Genomic DNA, 17,617 nt, shown 5'->3' on the forward strand with positions numbered 1-17,617 from the left:
CACAGGTGTGTTTTATGCACAGTGCTTAAATCTGAGAACCACTTAATGACTGATTGATTATTTATGGAACACCCACGCTATCCATGGCACTGGGCTAGATACTATAGGCAGCAGGAGGGAGGCTTTGAGAGGCCGTGGGAAGCAAGCAAGCCTGCTTCTGCAGTGTGGTTCTTACCCCCTGGTTTTTAATGGTCCCTCCACTGGTATTTCCAGAGTGTCAGTAGTGGAAAGTTTTTGTACAGGCTGACAGCTGACATTGTCTAGCATAGCGATCAAAATGTCACGTGTATCTGGGGACCATGCAGGTAACACAAATGATAGACTATTAGGCACCATAATTTTTTTTATTGAAACATGATGCTCACCTGGGCTATTTTTCATTTCTAAATTTTAATAGAGACAAGGATACAAAACCAATCCACATTTTTTTTTTTTTTTAACTCTTGTTACTCAGCAATAAGCTGTATGTTGTCATGTAGGAATGCAGACTCAGCGGACTGCAGACCCCGCATTTGATTGCTAACAGAAGCTGGTAATGTGAATTATTATATGATTTCTTTTTTCTAATTGCGTAGGTTGTTAATTGCTTAAAACTTTATCAAGAATTCTTGTGTGGGCCAACATTTTGAGGGCCAAACCAAGAAGCCTGTGGATTGCCATTTTGAGACATTGATCTAGCAAACTCAGTGCTGAGTGTCAAAGTTACCTTAGTGTTTCTTGTGGCCTCTCTCTCACCTCAGAGATGATCCCCCGGATTTCTCCCCACAGCTCTTCTCTCTTCGGACTCTCAGATGCTTAACTGAGAAAGACAGCTTGGTGGGCCAAGCTGTTTCTGTTAGTAGGATTGCATATATAACATTTTCTGAATTCACATTTTATAATTATTAATTTATGTTCTCTTGCCTACTTTCAGAAAGAATGTTAGGCAATAAATGTTAGGATTTCAGAATATTAAAGAAATGGAAATGATTCCATTTTAAATAAGTGGAAACTATTAGCACATGAGTCAGGAGAACCAAAAGTTTTCTTGATGGCTGGAAAGACACTTTGTCATTATTTCTGTAATTTTTGATGATTACATAGGATAAATACGTCCCCACATTCTTTTTCGAACCAATGTCTTCATTGCTATGGTTGCTATGTAAACAAAAGCCTGAAGCTCTTTCAGGTAAGGAGGAACCTGTCCAGAGTGGTTATAATTTCTGCTCAGCTCTTGTTCTTTAGAGTAGGAATAGCAAGTGTTTGGCACCACCGCCTTCCCTCACAGTGTATGTGTCCAAAGAGTAAGTCATGAAATTCTTTTCTATGGAGTCTGGATTTATTTTTTTATTTTTTTAAAAAAGATTTTATTTATTTATTTGCTAGAGAGAGTGAGAGTATACAAGCCCGGGGAGGGGCAGGCAGAGGGAGAAGCAGGCTCCCCGCTGAGCAGGGAGCCCGATGCAGGACTCGATCCCAGGACCCTGGAATCATGACCCAAGCCAAAGGCAGCCGCTTAACTGAATGAGCCACCCAGGCGTCCCTATGGAGTCTGGATTTAGCTTCACTTAGCCTCCCTAGCACAGAACCCTGGGAGGTATAACTAAGTAAGAGTTAGCATTCAAGATATGATGCATTTGCATCCCCAACCCTAGAGTTCACTGCACAGAACTTTCTGAGATGGGGTGTGTCTGCATAGTTATGGCCAGCTTTCTATTGGATATCATATCACTGCTAAGTTTCACTTTAAAAAGATAAAGTAACTAATCCCAGCCAATTGAATGCTAATTTTTTTCATTTTAAAAATTCTTTAGGGTCAAATATATCTTGGTGCTTGGTGCTTAGTACATAGGAGAACTTTAATTAATGCTGAATTAGAATCAATTTCCAAAATAACCTGGCAAGCCCCATTACCAAAGGTCTGGGAACAATTTCTCTTCTGGTAACTATAAAAATTCTTTGAAATTGCACAGGTCAACCCTCTTCCTTTACAGATAATGCATCTAAAACCCTGAGAGGTTAACTAACTTGTTCAAGTTCATCAACTATTTACAAGCCGGCTACCCCATTATGTGGGTCTACATAGTGGTTGTATTTGTTTCTTATAGAAACTACTATGAAACGCACTGGCTTAAAACACCAGAAATTTATTTTCCCATAGTCTGGAGGTCAACAGTTTCACTGGGCCATACATAATCAAGGGGTCAGTAAGGCTGTACTCCCTCCATAAATTCTCTGGGAGAATCCACAGCTTGTCGCGTCCAGATTCTGGTGGCTGCTAGCATTCCCTGGCTTGTAGCTACCTCCCTCCAATCTCTGCTTCTCCAGTCCCATGGCCTCCTCCTCTTCTATTTGTGTCAAATCTCCCTCTTTCTTTCTCTTACAGGGACATTTGTGATGGCATTTAGGGGCCACCTGGATAATCCAGGAAAATCTCTCCATCTCAAGATCGTTAAGCAGGTCCAAAAAAGGTCCTTTTTCCATGTAAGGTAAGATTTCTACGTTCCAGGGATTAGGACCCCGATGCCTTTGGGACCATTATCCCATACAGTGGCTATGAGTGTGGAGCCTGGATTTACCTGCCTGACTTTAATCCTGGTCCTGTACTTATGGAAGTTTGAATGCTTTTGTTTCTTCATCCCTAAAATGAAGATAATTACAGTATTTATCGCCTAGGGTTATTGTGAAGATCAAATAAAGGAATACACATAAAAACCCTTAGGAGGGCAGTGCTATTACCTAAAAGCTCTCTGTAAATGTTCTCATTCAGAGACCCACTCCATCGAGCCCCAAATCAGTGTAGCTGTTGAACTTTTACAGAGTTCCTGGCTATACGGATATTTAATTAAATAAATAGATTACTTTATTCACTTATTGCTACCAAGAGGCCACACTCCAAGTATCAGAATCAAGTTTCTTGTCTCCCAAACTGAGCTGGTCTTGACAACGTGGCTCTTGATCTAGGGAATTTCTGTACCTCTTTCAGAGAGGTTCACGGTGCAGTTACCCGCCATGCTTTCTGACCATCTTCTGCACTTTCTGACACGGGTCTGTCCTTGTATTGAGCAAACACAGTTGCTTTACTATGACTCACATTTTCAGATTTCCAAATTTTCAATTAGTTTTTTACATGTTCAATGAACAGAGAGGCATTGACCATTTTTTAAAACTTAAAAAAAATTGTTTTAATGTAGTTTCAAAGTGCTACTCTAGTGAATGAAATAGTTCTATGGCCACATAGAGTCATAATACTTGTGTTTTTAGAAGGAAAAGAAGTATCTTTCTGGGCGCCTGGGTGGCTCAGTCGTTAAGCGTCTGCCTTTGGCTCAGGTCATGATCCCAGGGTCCTGGGATCGAGCCTGCGTCCAGTGGGCTCCCTGCTCGGCACTGAGGTTATTTAAACAGAGAACTCCTGAGTGAACAAAGTCCCTGCAGAAGGGAAACACATTTAAGCCATTCTTCTTTATTTCTTGGCTTTGGGGCATTTATAGGACAAACATATTTGTATTCAGTTTTGCTAAAGGGTTTTTTAAAAAAATAAATATTTTACAGCTAGAACTGCAAATTACATCCATTACAGAGAAAAGGAAGAAAAAAACCCATACAAGCCACTCTTTTATATTCACACTGCATCTTTAGTTTTAGAAAAAAAATGATTATATGCCATCATAATATTTTTTAAGGTATATCTTAGGGATAAATAATAAGAAACATGCCAACTTTATGGATGAGGAACCTGACATATCAAAAAGTTAAGGCTCTTTTCTCAGAGTACAAAGAAATGAATGCAATGATTGCAGACAAGCTTTTTTGCAAATAAGCAGTTTAGCCATAAACTTCCCTTTTCATACAGCATAAAACATTACTTTAATGACATATTTTAGTCCAGTGGGTTACCAGCCCTGCCTATAATACATAGATAGCTGATTTCTCCCAAAATATAACTTATGAGACAGTGTTCTATCAACTGGTTGTCTACCTCTCAGAATAAACATGAGCTATAAATGTCAATGGATTTGTGGGAACTCTGCGAATCTTGGGAATTTCTGTACAAATACAATAGAAAATATGTTTGGAAAAATACAGACTGATGCAATCAGGTATGTCTTATGGCTTTTAATCTTGAAATAGGAACCACATGATGAACTATTTAATATAACAGTTGAGATTTATATGAAACAAGAAGAAATTTATGGTTAAAGATTTCTGTTTTACTATCTAAAAAAGCCTCAATCGTGCAGTTAATCTTATCTAATACAAAATCTGGCCTCTGTAAGTTATAATTGGCTTATTAGGGGCTTAAACAGTTGTACATGGGATCAAACCACAGCTCAGAAATGCATGTTAATGAACAGGCCATTTACTCTGGTGTGCTGGTAAACTGGCCGAACTCTACCAGGCTATTTGGTGTTAGGCTACCAGACTGTGTCATGGTATAACCTAAATCTTTCAGAACACCTGGTTAAAGAAATGTATTATTTGGTCAAGTCATTATAATTTAGTATAATTTAACCTTGTTTTCTGCCCTGTAGACATGTAGGGAATGGAAAAGAAACATACAAGGCCACGAGCAATGACCTCTCTATATAATAACTCACAATAATTCACAGGATTACATCTATGTAATTGAGGATACTACTGCCCTACACCAGAACTATTAATTAATTAATTCTTTTAAGAGACTTATTGAGGTCCTACACTATGCAGGCATCACTGTAGACATTTTGAATTCATCGGTGAATAAACCAAACAAAAATCTTTGCCCATGTGGATCTCACTTTCTAAGGGGGTGGGGGAGATAGACTACAACCCATGAACATAATAAATAAGCAAATACATAGTAGGTGAGAAGTTGATAAGTGCTATGAAGAAAATAAGTACAAAAATGTACGGGAGGTTTGAAGTGTGTGTGTGGGGGGGGCAGAGAAGCAATCACTTTATGCTACCTGATGTCCTTAAATTATTTGGGTGATACAACATTTTTCCTAAAAGAACATATCATTGGCATTGAATAACATCATCACTTTGTCCCATCATATGCTTTCAGTTTAATTCAATTTCATTCTATTTATTTATATCTTCAGTTACTTAGCACCAACCATGTGCAAAGCGCTATTTTTAGGCATTGGGGGCATCACGATAAAGAAAATAAAGTGCCTGATCTTGTGAAGCTTATTTTCTGGTGGTGGAGACAGTCAACATAAAAGGAAACAAATAATGATGAAGAGAAATGCTCTCAAGAAAAACTAAAGCAGGTTTGGGATTAAGAGAGTGACAGAGTTGGGGTCAGTGGGCTTTAGGTCAACCGGTCAGGGTTGACCCCTCTGAAGAGGTGACACCTCAGCAGAAATCTGAATGAAAGAAGAAAGTGAGCCTGAGCCACGTTTAAGAATTGGGGAAGAATATTCCAGGTGGGAAGGAACAGGTATTACAAATAGCCTGTATTTGAAATGAGTGTACTGCATTCTGGAAACAAAGAAGCCGGTGAGGTTGGAACAGACCAAGCAATAGGAGAGAGGCAGGAACCCGAGGCCTTCTGATACCTCTGCACAAAATAATAGTGAGTTTATAACATTATGCCTGTGGAAAATAAGATAATTTTATAAACTACCACCTGACATAAAAGTCACTGTCACCTCCTCTCCTGTCTGTACCCAGAGTATTTGTTAAAAGCACGGACTCTCTTGCTGGTCACAAGAGCTTCTTCATACACCAGATGTGAACTCAGGCAGTATTTTTAATCTCCCTTCGTTGTCAGGTTTCCCATCTGTAAAAGTGTGATTATTGCACCCATCATATAGAATTGTTGCAAGGATTGAATGAGCTAATCCACATAAGTGTTGGTCAAAGGGTATAAATTTCAGTTACTAAATGAATAAGTTCTGGGGATATTTTTCTGCAGCATGGTGACTACAGTGAATCACACTGTATTATGTACTTGAAATTTGTTAAGAGAGTAGATTTTAAGTGTTTTCACTAAAAGAATAAAAGGTAACTATGTGAGGCGAGAAATAAAGTGATTGAAACAGTGTCACCATTCTAATCATTAATTCTAGAGCCCATCTGTCCAGTGCTTTCGAACAACTGAGTTGTGGCTAGTCTTAATGGACAAGTACTGTAAGTGTAAACGCATCAGATCTCAAAGATAATCATGCAAAAAAAGAATATAAAGGATTTCATTAACACTTGTTTATATCGGTTACGTTGTTGGAATGATAGTTGAGATATACTGGACTAAAAGATATATTACTAAAATTAATTTTGCCTGTTTCTTTTTACTTTTTTAAGGTTGGCTACTGGAAAAGTCTAAATGACATAGGTGGCTGGAATTACATGTCTCTGGACACTGCTATTCTGGATAATATGCGAGACACTACAGACTCACAAATGTGAACAAGGCTTAGTCCGAACCCACAGGTGGTCACAAGGTGGTTCTGATCCCAGGGAAAAGGACAAGTGAGCAATGAGAGACGAGCAGAGAGGGCCACCTTGATCCTCCTTCATTCTTCCCAGGAACTATCATATTCCAATCTGTCACCAGTGGCCTTTGTGATTTATTGGTTTGCACACAGAATAAAGAAAAAGATCCTTAGGAACTATCCCGCCATTCCCAGAAAGATGGATTCTCTGTGCACATAAATTCACTCTGACTCCTGAATCGTAGGAGAAGGGTGACCATATGGAGTGCTCCTTCATCCTCAGGCATGGGGGAAAAATTACAGTCTAATTGTAGGTGAATTGGCAGAGAATTTCATCCTCTAGGACTGAGAGCCAAGGCCTGGGACATGAAGTTGTAAAATAAGAAGAGACTTTTTAGTTTTTAATGTTAACTCAGAAAAAAAAAAAATGTTAACTGAGTACGGGGAAGTTTCAAAATGCACAAATATCGGTTGTTATGAACACCTATTATCAGTCACTGAGCATTTGTTTTGTGTCTGGCGCTATGCCATATGCTTTACAAGTTTATCCAATTTAATCTTAAAATAACCCTATCATTTGCATTTCACGGTTGATGAAACTAAGGCTCAGAGGGGTTAAGTCACGTGACCAAGGTCATATTAGTAAGTGATGGGACTAGGATTTGGACATAAGTCAGCCTGGCTCCAAAACCTGTGCTCTAGCCATTCCACTATGCTACTGACATTGTATTCCTCCCCACGAACAACTACAACCACAACAACAACAATCAGAACATCAAAATACCAGCCCTATCAAAACTAAGACATTGCCCAAAGAATGACAGTGTTTGCTAACATTTTGCCTGAATTATATTCTTACCTTAACACTAAGAATTTTCCCATTGGCTTTTGAACAAGGGATACCGGAAGAAAACCCAATGAAACTGGTAGCCATATTGCCATAAAGGCTCTGCTTGGGATAGACTCGAGGTCTCTCAGAAGCAACTCCTTGCTCTGCAGTGGAAGCCACGGCACCCACGGAGGACCCTGGCACGGCCCTGTAGTAAATGTGCGCCATTCTAGAGGAGGCATGTCATGTTCTCAGCCCGTGCCTGGCTACATTCTAACTTCCATAGTTCCTTTTATTCTCTTCTGCTTTGATTGTGTCACAAACCAATTTTTATATTTTACATAGTTTGAATAAACGAAATATTGTAAGCAAATAAACAAATAGCCAATATTCATTCCTGCCTTATAAACTTCTGAAAATAGAGCTTTTTTGTGAAAGAGCGATGAGCTCCTCCATCGTACACGTGAGTATAAGTCTAATTAGGTGAGATGTAATTGCATTTATTTAACCTTAGCATCATAGTTATCTTTGCCTGAGACAAATTTAAACTTTAACTGCAGTTTATGTGATGGCCATCTGTCAAATATTCCTGGGCAAAGCCCCACAGGCTCACTTGAAACAGGGCAAACTAGGAAATCTGCAAGTTTCATGCAATACTGGCAAGAACTTGCTGGGTAGAAATCAGTCTTAATAAAAAGAAATGAAATTTAACCTTTTGTTTTTTTAAACATGATCTAAATCTATATGACTACATCTTTACATATTGGATGGTCTTCTTTGGCCATACACACACATGAGTTCAGTAAAGTATGGACCTACAGGCAAACTGTTCTTCGGTCTTATTGCATGAAGACAAAAAGGTGCTATGGGCAAATTAATCTCTTACTAAAAGAGTTTGTTTTCTCATTATTTGAAAATGTCAAATTACGTTCAGCAAAGTTTATATAATACATTGCAAATAAAGATGGGGTTCTTATATGTATTTAATTTTTATGTGGAGAATAGGGACATATATAGTGTGTATATATATATACACACACCATACATATGTTATGAAATTTTATATATATACATATATATATGTATATATATATATATATATATGGAATTGGCACAATAAGAGATTCCTCATTTGGAACTATGCAGTCCTTAAACTTCAGCTTTTAGGCAAGCCAATTTAGTATGGAATATAAATTTGTGATTTTAAATATTCATTATAATTGATATTAATGAACACATAGCAATGAAAGATAAAGGTTTAGTCTTATATCATTGTACCTCTTTTGATTATAATTAGAAGCTAACTTTGAATTTATTTAAATATTTGACCAAAACAATTAGTTTCTTATTTCTTTTTAAAATGTTTAAAAATATCTTTTAGCTTCATAATTAATAAAATGAAATCTTCAAGATTTGTTGTAGACGATTATAGTGAATGTAGGGTTTTGCCACTGAGATCCCTTTTCAGGACTGACCCCACTTTTTGGGAGTTTTGCCTGTGAGACAGCTCTGTGCCTCTCTCGTGGAACTGCCCTCAGTTGAGGAGAGCTGACTTGACCCAGGTCACACAAGCTGGTAGGGGTTGGGAGTAAAGCAAGGGCTGACATCCATTGACTAGTCCATGTGGAGGAACAAAGGCCCACTCACCCCTATATCTCAAGGTGGGGCAACTCTACAGGGCCATTCAAGCTCCAGAGCTCCCTATGTGGTCATCCTTTGTCATACCTGCCCTGAAGCTCAATTTCTCCATCTGCCCAATCCTACGGCCTGCGTTCCTCCACAGGTACCATTCCTAAGAGTACTGTTCACTACGTTTCTGGCATGCATGTCCCCATCTCAGAGTCTATTTCATAGAGAATCCGTATAAGACAAAGAGAAAATCTCTTTAGATATGCTCTGAGAGGAAAGTTTAATATACAGCATTTTAATAAACTTCACCGGGAATTTTTTATAACAGTTCTAATTCAACAAAATTTATTAAACATCTATGATGTTCTAGGCATTGTGCTAAGCACGAAAGATATAAAGTTAAGCAAAACTGAATTAATCAAAATTGATTTCAAAGAACTTGCTGGCATGAAATACAGACGTTACAACAAGTGAACATAATTCAATTGAGACAAGCCCTATATGAAGAGAATGGACACACTGCTCATGGGGAGACCCATGAGACAGGAATGACTTCACTCAGGACATGTGAAACAAATTCTTCAAAAAGCTCAAGCCTCTTGAATCATTCTTTCTTCTCTCTCTCTCTCACATCTCACAGCCAATCTTTCAACAAAAGCTATTACCTCCGCCCTTAAATATACAATAGTCCCCCCTTGTCTGCCGTTTTGCTTTCGGCGGTTTCAGTCAGCCACGGTCAACTACAGTCCAGGAGCAGATGAGCCTCCTTCCGACTTAGCATCAGAAGGCCACCAGTGGGCTGACGCTATGTCACAATGCCTGTGTCATTCACCTCATCACACAGGCATTTTATCGCCTCACATCAGCAGGAGAAGAAGGGCGAGTCCAGCACAGTAAGATCTTTTGAGAGAGAGATCACATGCACTAACATTTATTACAGTATATTGTTATCATTGTTCTATTTTATCATTACTGTTATTAATCTCTTACTGTGCCTAATTTAGAAATTAAACTTTATCATAGGTACCTACAGAAAAAACATTGCATACATAGGGGTTGGTACTATCTGCGGTTTCAGGCATCCACTGGGGGTCTTGGAACGTATCCCCCTGCAGATGAGGGGAACTGCTGTATCCAGGAGCCAGGCTGCACCCCCTTCACTGCTTCTAATCTATGCAGGTCTAACATCTCTCACAGACACAGCCTCATAACTGGGCTTTGTGCTTCTACCCTTGATCTATTCTCAACACAAGTCGTGATTCTGCTAACACGGAAGTCAGATCATGAATTGCTCTGCTGAAAACATTCCAGAGTTCTCTTCTCAAACTAAGAACCAAAACTGTTACACCTACAGCGTCCCGGGCCATCTGCCTACGAAGGCCAGCGCATGCCTGCCTAGGCGTCTTGGTATCTGTGGTACTCGCTGATCCCTCTGCCTGAGTCCCCCTGCCCCTCCTTCAGGTTTCTTCAACTGTCAACATCTTCCAGAAGAATTCCCTGACCACCCTCCCCCAGCACAACATACCCTCTTTTTCTGCTTTACTTCTCTTCATTGCGCTTACCATCTGCTCTGGTCATGATTATTATTTATTTTATTTCGAGTTTGCCCTTGCCCACCTGAACATAAACTCCATGAAGGCAAGGATCTTTACCTGGGTTTGTTTTTGGCTCCATACCCAATTCCTACAAATGCCCCAAGAACAGAGTAAATGCTTACTAAATATGGTTAAATAAATGAATGTTTACAAATAACGAAGAGACATAAGAGAAGGGTGAAACCTTTCAGTGTGAACAATAGCTGGAAAGCACGGACATCAAAGTATTGCTAATCTAGTGTGATGAAAATGGAAACATTCTCTGTGGTTGGAGCTGGAAACACAGGTGAATATGTAAACCATGAAACACGGTTGTCATGGGCTGAACTGTTCACACATTGAAGTCCTCACCATCAGGACCTCCGAATGTGACTTTATTTGGAGACAGGGCCTTTAAAGAGGTGACGAAGTTAAAATGAGCCCTTTAGGGTGGCTTTAATCCAATGTGACTGGTGTGTCTTTACAGGAAGAGAAATTTGGGTCTGCACAGTTACAGAGGGAAGAACGTGCAAAGACGTGGAGAAATCAACCATCCACAGGCCCAGGAGAGAGGCTCTCGAAGGAGCCAACATTGTTGGCACCTTGACCTCAGACTTGCCGTTTCCAGAACTGAGCAAAGAGATTTCTGCTGGTTAAGCCACCCGGTCTGTGGTACTTTGTATGCCAGCTCTAATGGACTCGTATGATGGCATATGGCACCGTAAGGGATCTTTACTTTATCTCACAGGCCACTGTAACTTTTTAGCAGGGCAGGAGGCGATCTGTGCGGAGATCGGAGTTTCAGGAAGACTGCATTTGCGGTGATACGGAAGGCGGACTAAAAGGGAAACAACGGGAGCCCTGGGGACTACTAACTGGGACATGTTTGTCACGGCTGTGACCTAGATCAAGTAGGAGGGAAGGGAAGAGGTGAGTAGGGAATTGGGAAAGGCCTCAGAGCCAAGACTGTTGGGACTCAGTGACGCGTGATAGGTGGGTGATACTGACATCCATCCCTTACAATTTAATAAAATGCAGGCATACAAAAGAGTTCAAATAACATAATTCACATGGATTTCAGCAGTTTCAGACTTGAGAAAATATCTCAATATGGAACCTTACGAAAGATTAAAGCAGCATTCATGCTGTTCCAGATGTGAATAGCACTCATTGAGAAAAGGGGCCTGCCGAAAGAGCTGCAGGCTACATCTCTATCTTAGGCATAATATGCATTAGCATATTTAAAAATTTGAGAATTTTGCAATGAATAAACCTATTTAACTTTGTCCAAAAAAAATAATTTCCCACATTTATTTGATTATGGAACCCTTTTTTGTGAGGCAGTTCTTAACCTCTCCCTAAACATGAATACTCCAGAATTTAGCACAGTTTGGAAAACAGAGGTGTATTTTGATGCACTCGAATGGCTCCAAAAAATAAATAGAGAAGCTTTGTATGGGTAATTCCTATTTCCAATAGTAACACTAACCAACATTGTTCTAACACACTGGCAGAATAAACTCATTAAAGGAATATATAGTTGGTTTTCCTGTAGCCTAATTCTTACCAGATTAAAAAAAAGAAAATTCACGATCTTTTTAAAAATATCACTAATTCTTTCACATCCCAAAAGAGAAACTGTCCATGTCTTGAAACAAAAAACAATATTCTGGTGACTTAAGAGGAGAGTGTAGCTCAAATGCAGAAATCTGGAAGTTCTGACCAGGGTTCTTTGAATCTAGAGCCAGTGACAGTCTACATTTCCCCACATTCCACTAGGTTCTGAAGCCCAGGGTGTCCGTGCACAGTGACTCACATGCGATGCGCACATAGGCCTTCCTGCTCTTCGTGGTGCCCGCTGAGCTCCAGGCCACACACTGGCACCAGTAATCTTCAGGCCCAAAGAGTTCTTCAACTTGCTGGCGTGAAATCTCAATGCTCACTTCCCGGACAATGAGACCTGCCAAGAGAAAGGGAGATTTAAGTCAGGAGAAGGCTTGTACTAGCAGACTACAAAACATCATACCATGTATTTCCCCACAGTGATCCATCTTGATGCCATCGATCAACATCCCAGATATTGTCTCTCTCCACCTGTGATCTTCCTCTGGCTCCCATTATTTGTCTCCCAACTTTTTCATTTTCTTATTTGCTATTTCAGATCTTCTGCTTTCATCAGAAGATGAAAGTGGAGTAGATCTATCACGGCACAAAATTACACTTTTTCCCAAAGCGTCTGACAAATATTCACCCTCCGCTGAGTTAGCTTCCTCGGTATATTCAAACATGAACATGAACTTCACATCTTCTAAGGATCGTACCCCCACTATACAGGTCATGGGTAAGATACCCGTGTGCTATACATAACCTTACAATGATTAAATCTTCCTAACTCCTCATATGAAATGACAGAGAATAACCTAAAACTATAATCATAAGTATATAAATCATAAATATATATTGGTTTATGTATATAAATATATATCACATTTTATTATAGTATCATCTGGTACCATACAGCTATATACAGTTTTACAACACTTTACATAGTTTTACAATAACTGAATCCTCCTAACTCTTCACAAGGAATGAGAATGATCTAAAACTATAATCATGAGTACATAAATCATAAATATATACATGTCATATATCAGGTTTTATTATAATATGACCTAGTACTTTATAAATATGTGGTGATTATCTAAAACTAAGTTATTTTTATAGCTGTTTTTTAGTTATTAGAGCACACTGTTTTCTTTTAAAAAAAAGTACTAGTCTTAGTTAACAAATCCCTGCTATTCTATCCAAAGAATGTATGACTTTAAAGTTTTCATGCATAATATTTTTTATGCATAATATTTTGAAAGCCCAAATGTTTCTCTATAATTATAATGTAACCAAAATCCTGTTAAAGTAGCTTCCAGCTAAAATGCACAAATATTTGGATTTTATTTTACAGCATTATGTAATCCTGCATAACACAAATTGAACTAAGAATCTGGGATTATCATTTTAAGAGTATTTATCTTGATATATCAAAATCTATTTCAGAGAGTCATTCTGCAATATGCCTCTTTGCACTGAGCAAGAAGGATCATCTGAACGATGTATGTGGGCAACTGCCAATTTTCCTGCACACTCTATCAGAATGAAGTGCTTATTGAGAGAACTAACAGGGAGACCCTTAGGGTTAAGTATAAGCACAGTAAGAAAGATGAAATATATTGCTTTGTACTTTTTATTCATGTATTCATTCATTCATTCCTTGAACAAATATTTATTTCATATCAGTTATGGAAAAGATATTGCCCTAGGGACTTGTGAATCTCTGATGAGTAGGACAGTCATTACCCTCAATGAACTTATATAATTGTGAAGGGGGTACATATTAACTAGAGATTATACAATTTATTTATTTATTTTTTTTTTTTTTAAAGATTTTATTTATTTATTTGACAGAGAGAGAGAGAGAGCGCGAGAGAGGGAACACAAGCAGGGGGAGTGGGAGAGGGAGAAGCAGGCTTCCCGCGGAGCAGGGAGCCCGATGCGGGGCTCGATCTCAGGACCCTGGGATCATGACCTGAGCCGAAGGCAGACGCTTAACGACTGAGCCACCCAGGCGCCCCGAGATTATACAATTTATTTTTTTGATTACAATTGTGTTCAATGCTACAAAGGAGAAGTATAGAGAAAATGAGAGTGAATAACAAGTAAACCCAACTTAGTATGAAGGATTCAACATGAGTTAAGTTGGTTAAATTATATAGGGAGAGGGACAGAACATATGGGAAGAAGCAGGAAAGAGAATGAGGAGATTGGGAACCCAGAAGACAGCTGGGCACCAAACACAGAGATAGTGGCATGAGATGAAGCTAGAGACAAGAAAATGATCAGTCAATACACAGTCCTGTAGACCAGTGGTTCTCAAAGTGTGGCCTCAGAGCAGTTTCATCAGCATCACGTGGGAACTCGTTGGAAGTGAAAACTCTTGAGTCCCACTCCAGACTCAAATTGAATAAGAAACTTTGAGAGTTGGGCCCAGCGATTTGTGGTTTAACTCGCACTCAAAGAATTTAGATGCTTGCTATGGTTTGAGAACCTGTTGCACACCATGTTTAGGATTTGGAATTTCTTTCTGAAGGTCATGGATGTCATTAAAGTGTTTTAAGCAAGTAGATGACATCATCAGATGAGAATTAATATATATGTAATATATGTGTATATATGTATATATGTGTATATGTGTATATATATGTGTGTGTGTATATATACACATATATGTGTGTGATATGTATAAGATATAGAGCTTAGTTCCTAGAAGGTATGATTTCTTAAACTCTTTGACTATGACTTCTTGGTATAGGTGACATGAAGGTGTCATCTAAAGACACTAAAAAAGAGTATTCCAAAACTTACCCTAAAACCTAGAACATGCTCAAATGGGTAAAAGCCCTCAGGGAAATTAATGAACACCCAATAGAAGTAGATGCTGTCCCACTGGGGAAACAAGCAATATTTTCTATCGATGGGACTTGAGTCAGAGAAACATAGATCCACTCAAGGGTCCCTGAACTGAAATGAAGCCCAGGAAAGTGGATTTTATAAGCCCAAGGCAGGGCAAGATCCTGATGGGGCAACTCTATGGTCAAAAGTTTATTAAATATATTTAAAGTGATTTTAAAGTCTTGAAAATTAGCAAGGCTTTTATGCTTATACAGTGACCATTTAAAAATAATTTTCAAGGGCTGCCTGGGTGGCTCAGTTGGTTAAGTGTCTGCCTTCAGCTCAGGTCATGATCCTGGATTCCTGGGATCCAGCCCCACGTCGGGCTCCCTGCTTAGCGGGGAGTCTGCTTCTCCCTCTCCCTCTGCTCTTCCCCCGACTCATGCTCTGTCTCTCTCAAATAAATAAATAAAATCTTTAAAAAAAATAAAAATAATTTTAAGTCACTGGCGCATCTAAATCCCTCACCCCTCTATGAAAAGATTAGTGTATTATTTTAGTCAATGTCCAAATAATAAGACAATCTCCACAGCAGAAATCCCAACTTATTAACAAAAAACACTACTTCCTTTCCCCTTTCCTAATCCCTGCTTTGGTCCTCTCACTTTCCTGTCCTACTGTAATGATTCTCATTTTCTGATATCTAGACGTTCACAGAAAGATGGAGCACAGCTTTCCCCCTCGACTCCCACCTTTCTTTTTATTCCACTCTCCGGTATTTCATACTTTTGCCTGTTTTACTTGTTTATACCTCCTCTCTTCATGCAGAAATTCAGTTCCTGGAAACAAAACTCTTCCTTTAAAAGTTGTTGCAATAAATTTATAGTCACCAAAGGGCTGATAAACCTGCAGTGTGTATTTCCTCAGAACTATAATGGCTTTTTCCAAAATGCAGGGCAGCAACAAATGGGCTCAGGATATTAAAACCACACACAAATATTTTGTGTCCCAAGATGATAACTTCAGGTTCCATTCCTCATCCCCCGCCTGCCCCTCCCCACCTTTTTACTTAAAGCAATTACAGGAAACCTAATTAAATGCTAGGGTAACTTCACTAGAGCCACTGTATCCTTCAGCCCAAATAGGCTCATGGATGTTTCTACTGACCGCAAATCTGAGGCTTTTTAAGAAGCCACAGACAGACCCTCCTGCTACAGGGTTTATTCACAGTATGAATATTCTGAATTGTGCGGCTCAGGCTCTCTGTGGGTGCAGGAGTCAAGCACACACCGATTTTTGTCTTTAGCTTCATAGACGCCCCATTCAGGAGGAGATGGATTGATTAGTTGGGTCCCAAGTTTACATTCCAACTTTTGGTCAACAGCACTAGAACAAGAAAGAACTGAAGCAGGAAGTCTCTCAACACTTAAGGCTTAGAATGCCCTACAATCAGCTGCGTTAGTCAAGCTCTGAGATACTTTGTTATATACCCTCTATTCATTACCCTAGGTAAGTTCATTACCTATGACACTCCGCTCATCAAACCAGAGGCTAGTGGTTTGGGTAAAAGTAGGTAATATCCTTTCTCTTTGAAAGTAAAATTTTAAATCTGCTTGAAGTCCTGTGATGGAAAAAGCAAGCTGCCTTGAAATTTGTAATGCCATCAGCATTACTTCCAAGGCGGGCTGCTTTGAAGAGCATTTGGGAACTTGAAATTGGTTTCAGGTTACTTAAGGGTGGGGGGAAATGCTTCGTTCTACAGATTTACTCAAATACAAATGTATATTTTCCATCACGTCTGATAAGATCAAAGATTTTCCATCAGCATTCTTCCTTTAATAGAGGCATCTCCAGGACGCGTGCTGTTTGAAGTTTGCAGTGATCTGCTTTTATAATAGGATTCATTGTGGTTTGGGAGCCAGAGTGCAGGCAAGTAATTAGCATGCTATATCAAGAAGTCTTATAATGAATATGAATATGCACTTGCTAATAGGGAGTTTCAAATGATTTTAGAAATCCAGATGCAAATGCAACCCTCTGATTGGATCTTTTTAAGGCTATACATGCATATGGCAATAATATCTGGTAAAATGACATTTATTCCTTATCTTGAGCAAAATTTTAATTTTATAATAGTGTTCAGGCACCACAAATAGTGTTTTCCTAGAGGTTATTATAAAATGATCACAAATACATGGTGAATACTGTTGAATAATTATTTAAAGCAGTATCTACATTCCCTGAGAAATATAATCTGTAGTACCGTCAACAAACATTAAGGGTCCACTAATGTCAAAAATTACGTTAAGTTCCAGAAATGTAAAGATGGACAAAATATCGCCTCCAGCACTGTGATCATTTATCTCGTTTATTAGGTGATACTCCAAAATCGTGCATCATCTCAGAAGATTTTTTAACATGTGGTCATCAAATCCTCGCCTTCTGATACCCCATGTACGTTTCACTAAACAGCATCCTAAGCCCACATTAGACGTAGGTGTTATGTATGCCTGAGTTGTACTTCTTCTTAACGACTGTATCTTTCATAAGGCAAAGGGAAGGTTTGAGACATCATGTTGTGTAGACCTACCAATTCGGCTCCCTCCAACACTCGCCCTATTGGGAGAAGATCTGCAGAGGTCACTCGACCAAATCTCATTATAGTACATTCACAGGACAGAGGTTGGTGGGCAATGTATGAAGCTGCAGGTAGGGATGATCTGGGATATATCACAACACTTTAT

The 17,617-nt window shown here is 39.1% G+C and overlaps 1 protein-coding gene across 2 annotated transcripts in view; it reads right to left on the minus strand.

The window, feature by feature from the left end:
* The window catches only part of UNC5C (unc-5 netrin receptor C), a 351,172-nt gene that overhangs the window by 108,870 nt on the left and 224,685 nt on the right, over window positions 1-17,617 (minus strand). For both annotated transcript variants that reach the window (XM_078068990.1, XM_078068989.1), the window contains exon 3: window positions 12,247-12,390. In XM_078068990.1, coding sequence (XP_077925116.1) covers window positions 12,247-12,390 — 144 coding nt within the window. The remainder of the gene's footprint in view (window positions 1-12,246; window positions 12,391-17,617) is intronic.

Source organism: Halichoerus grypus, chromosome 3 (genome assembly GCF_964656455.1).
Source record: "Halichoerus grypus chromosome 3, mHalGry1.hap1.1, whole genome shotgun sequence".
NCBI lineage: Eukaryota > Metazoa > Chordata > Mammalia > Carnivora > Phocidae > Halichoerus > Halichoerus grypus.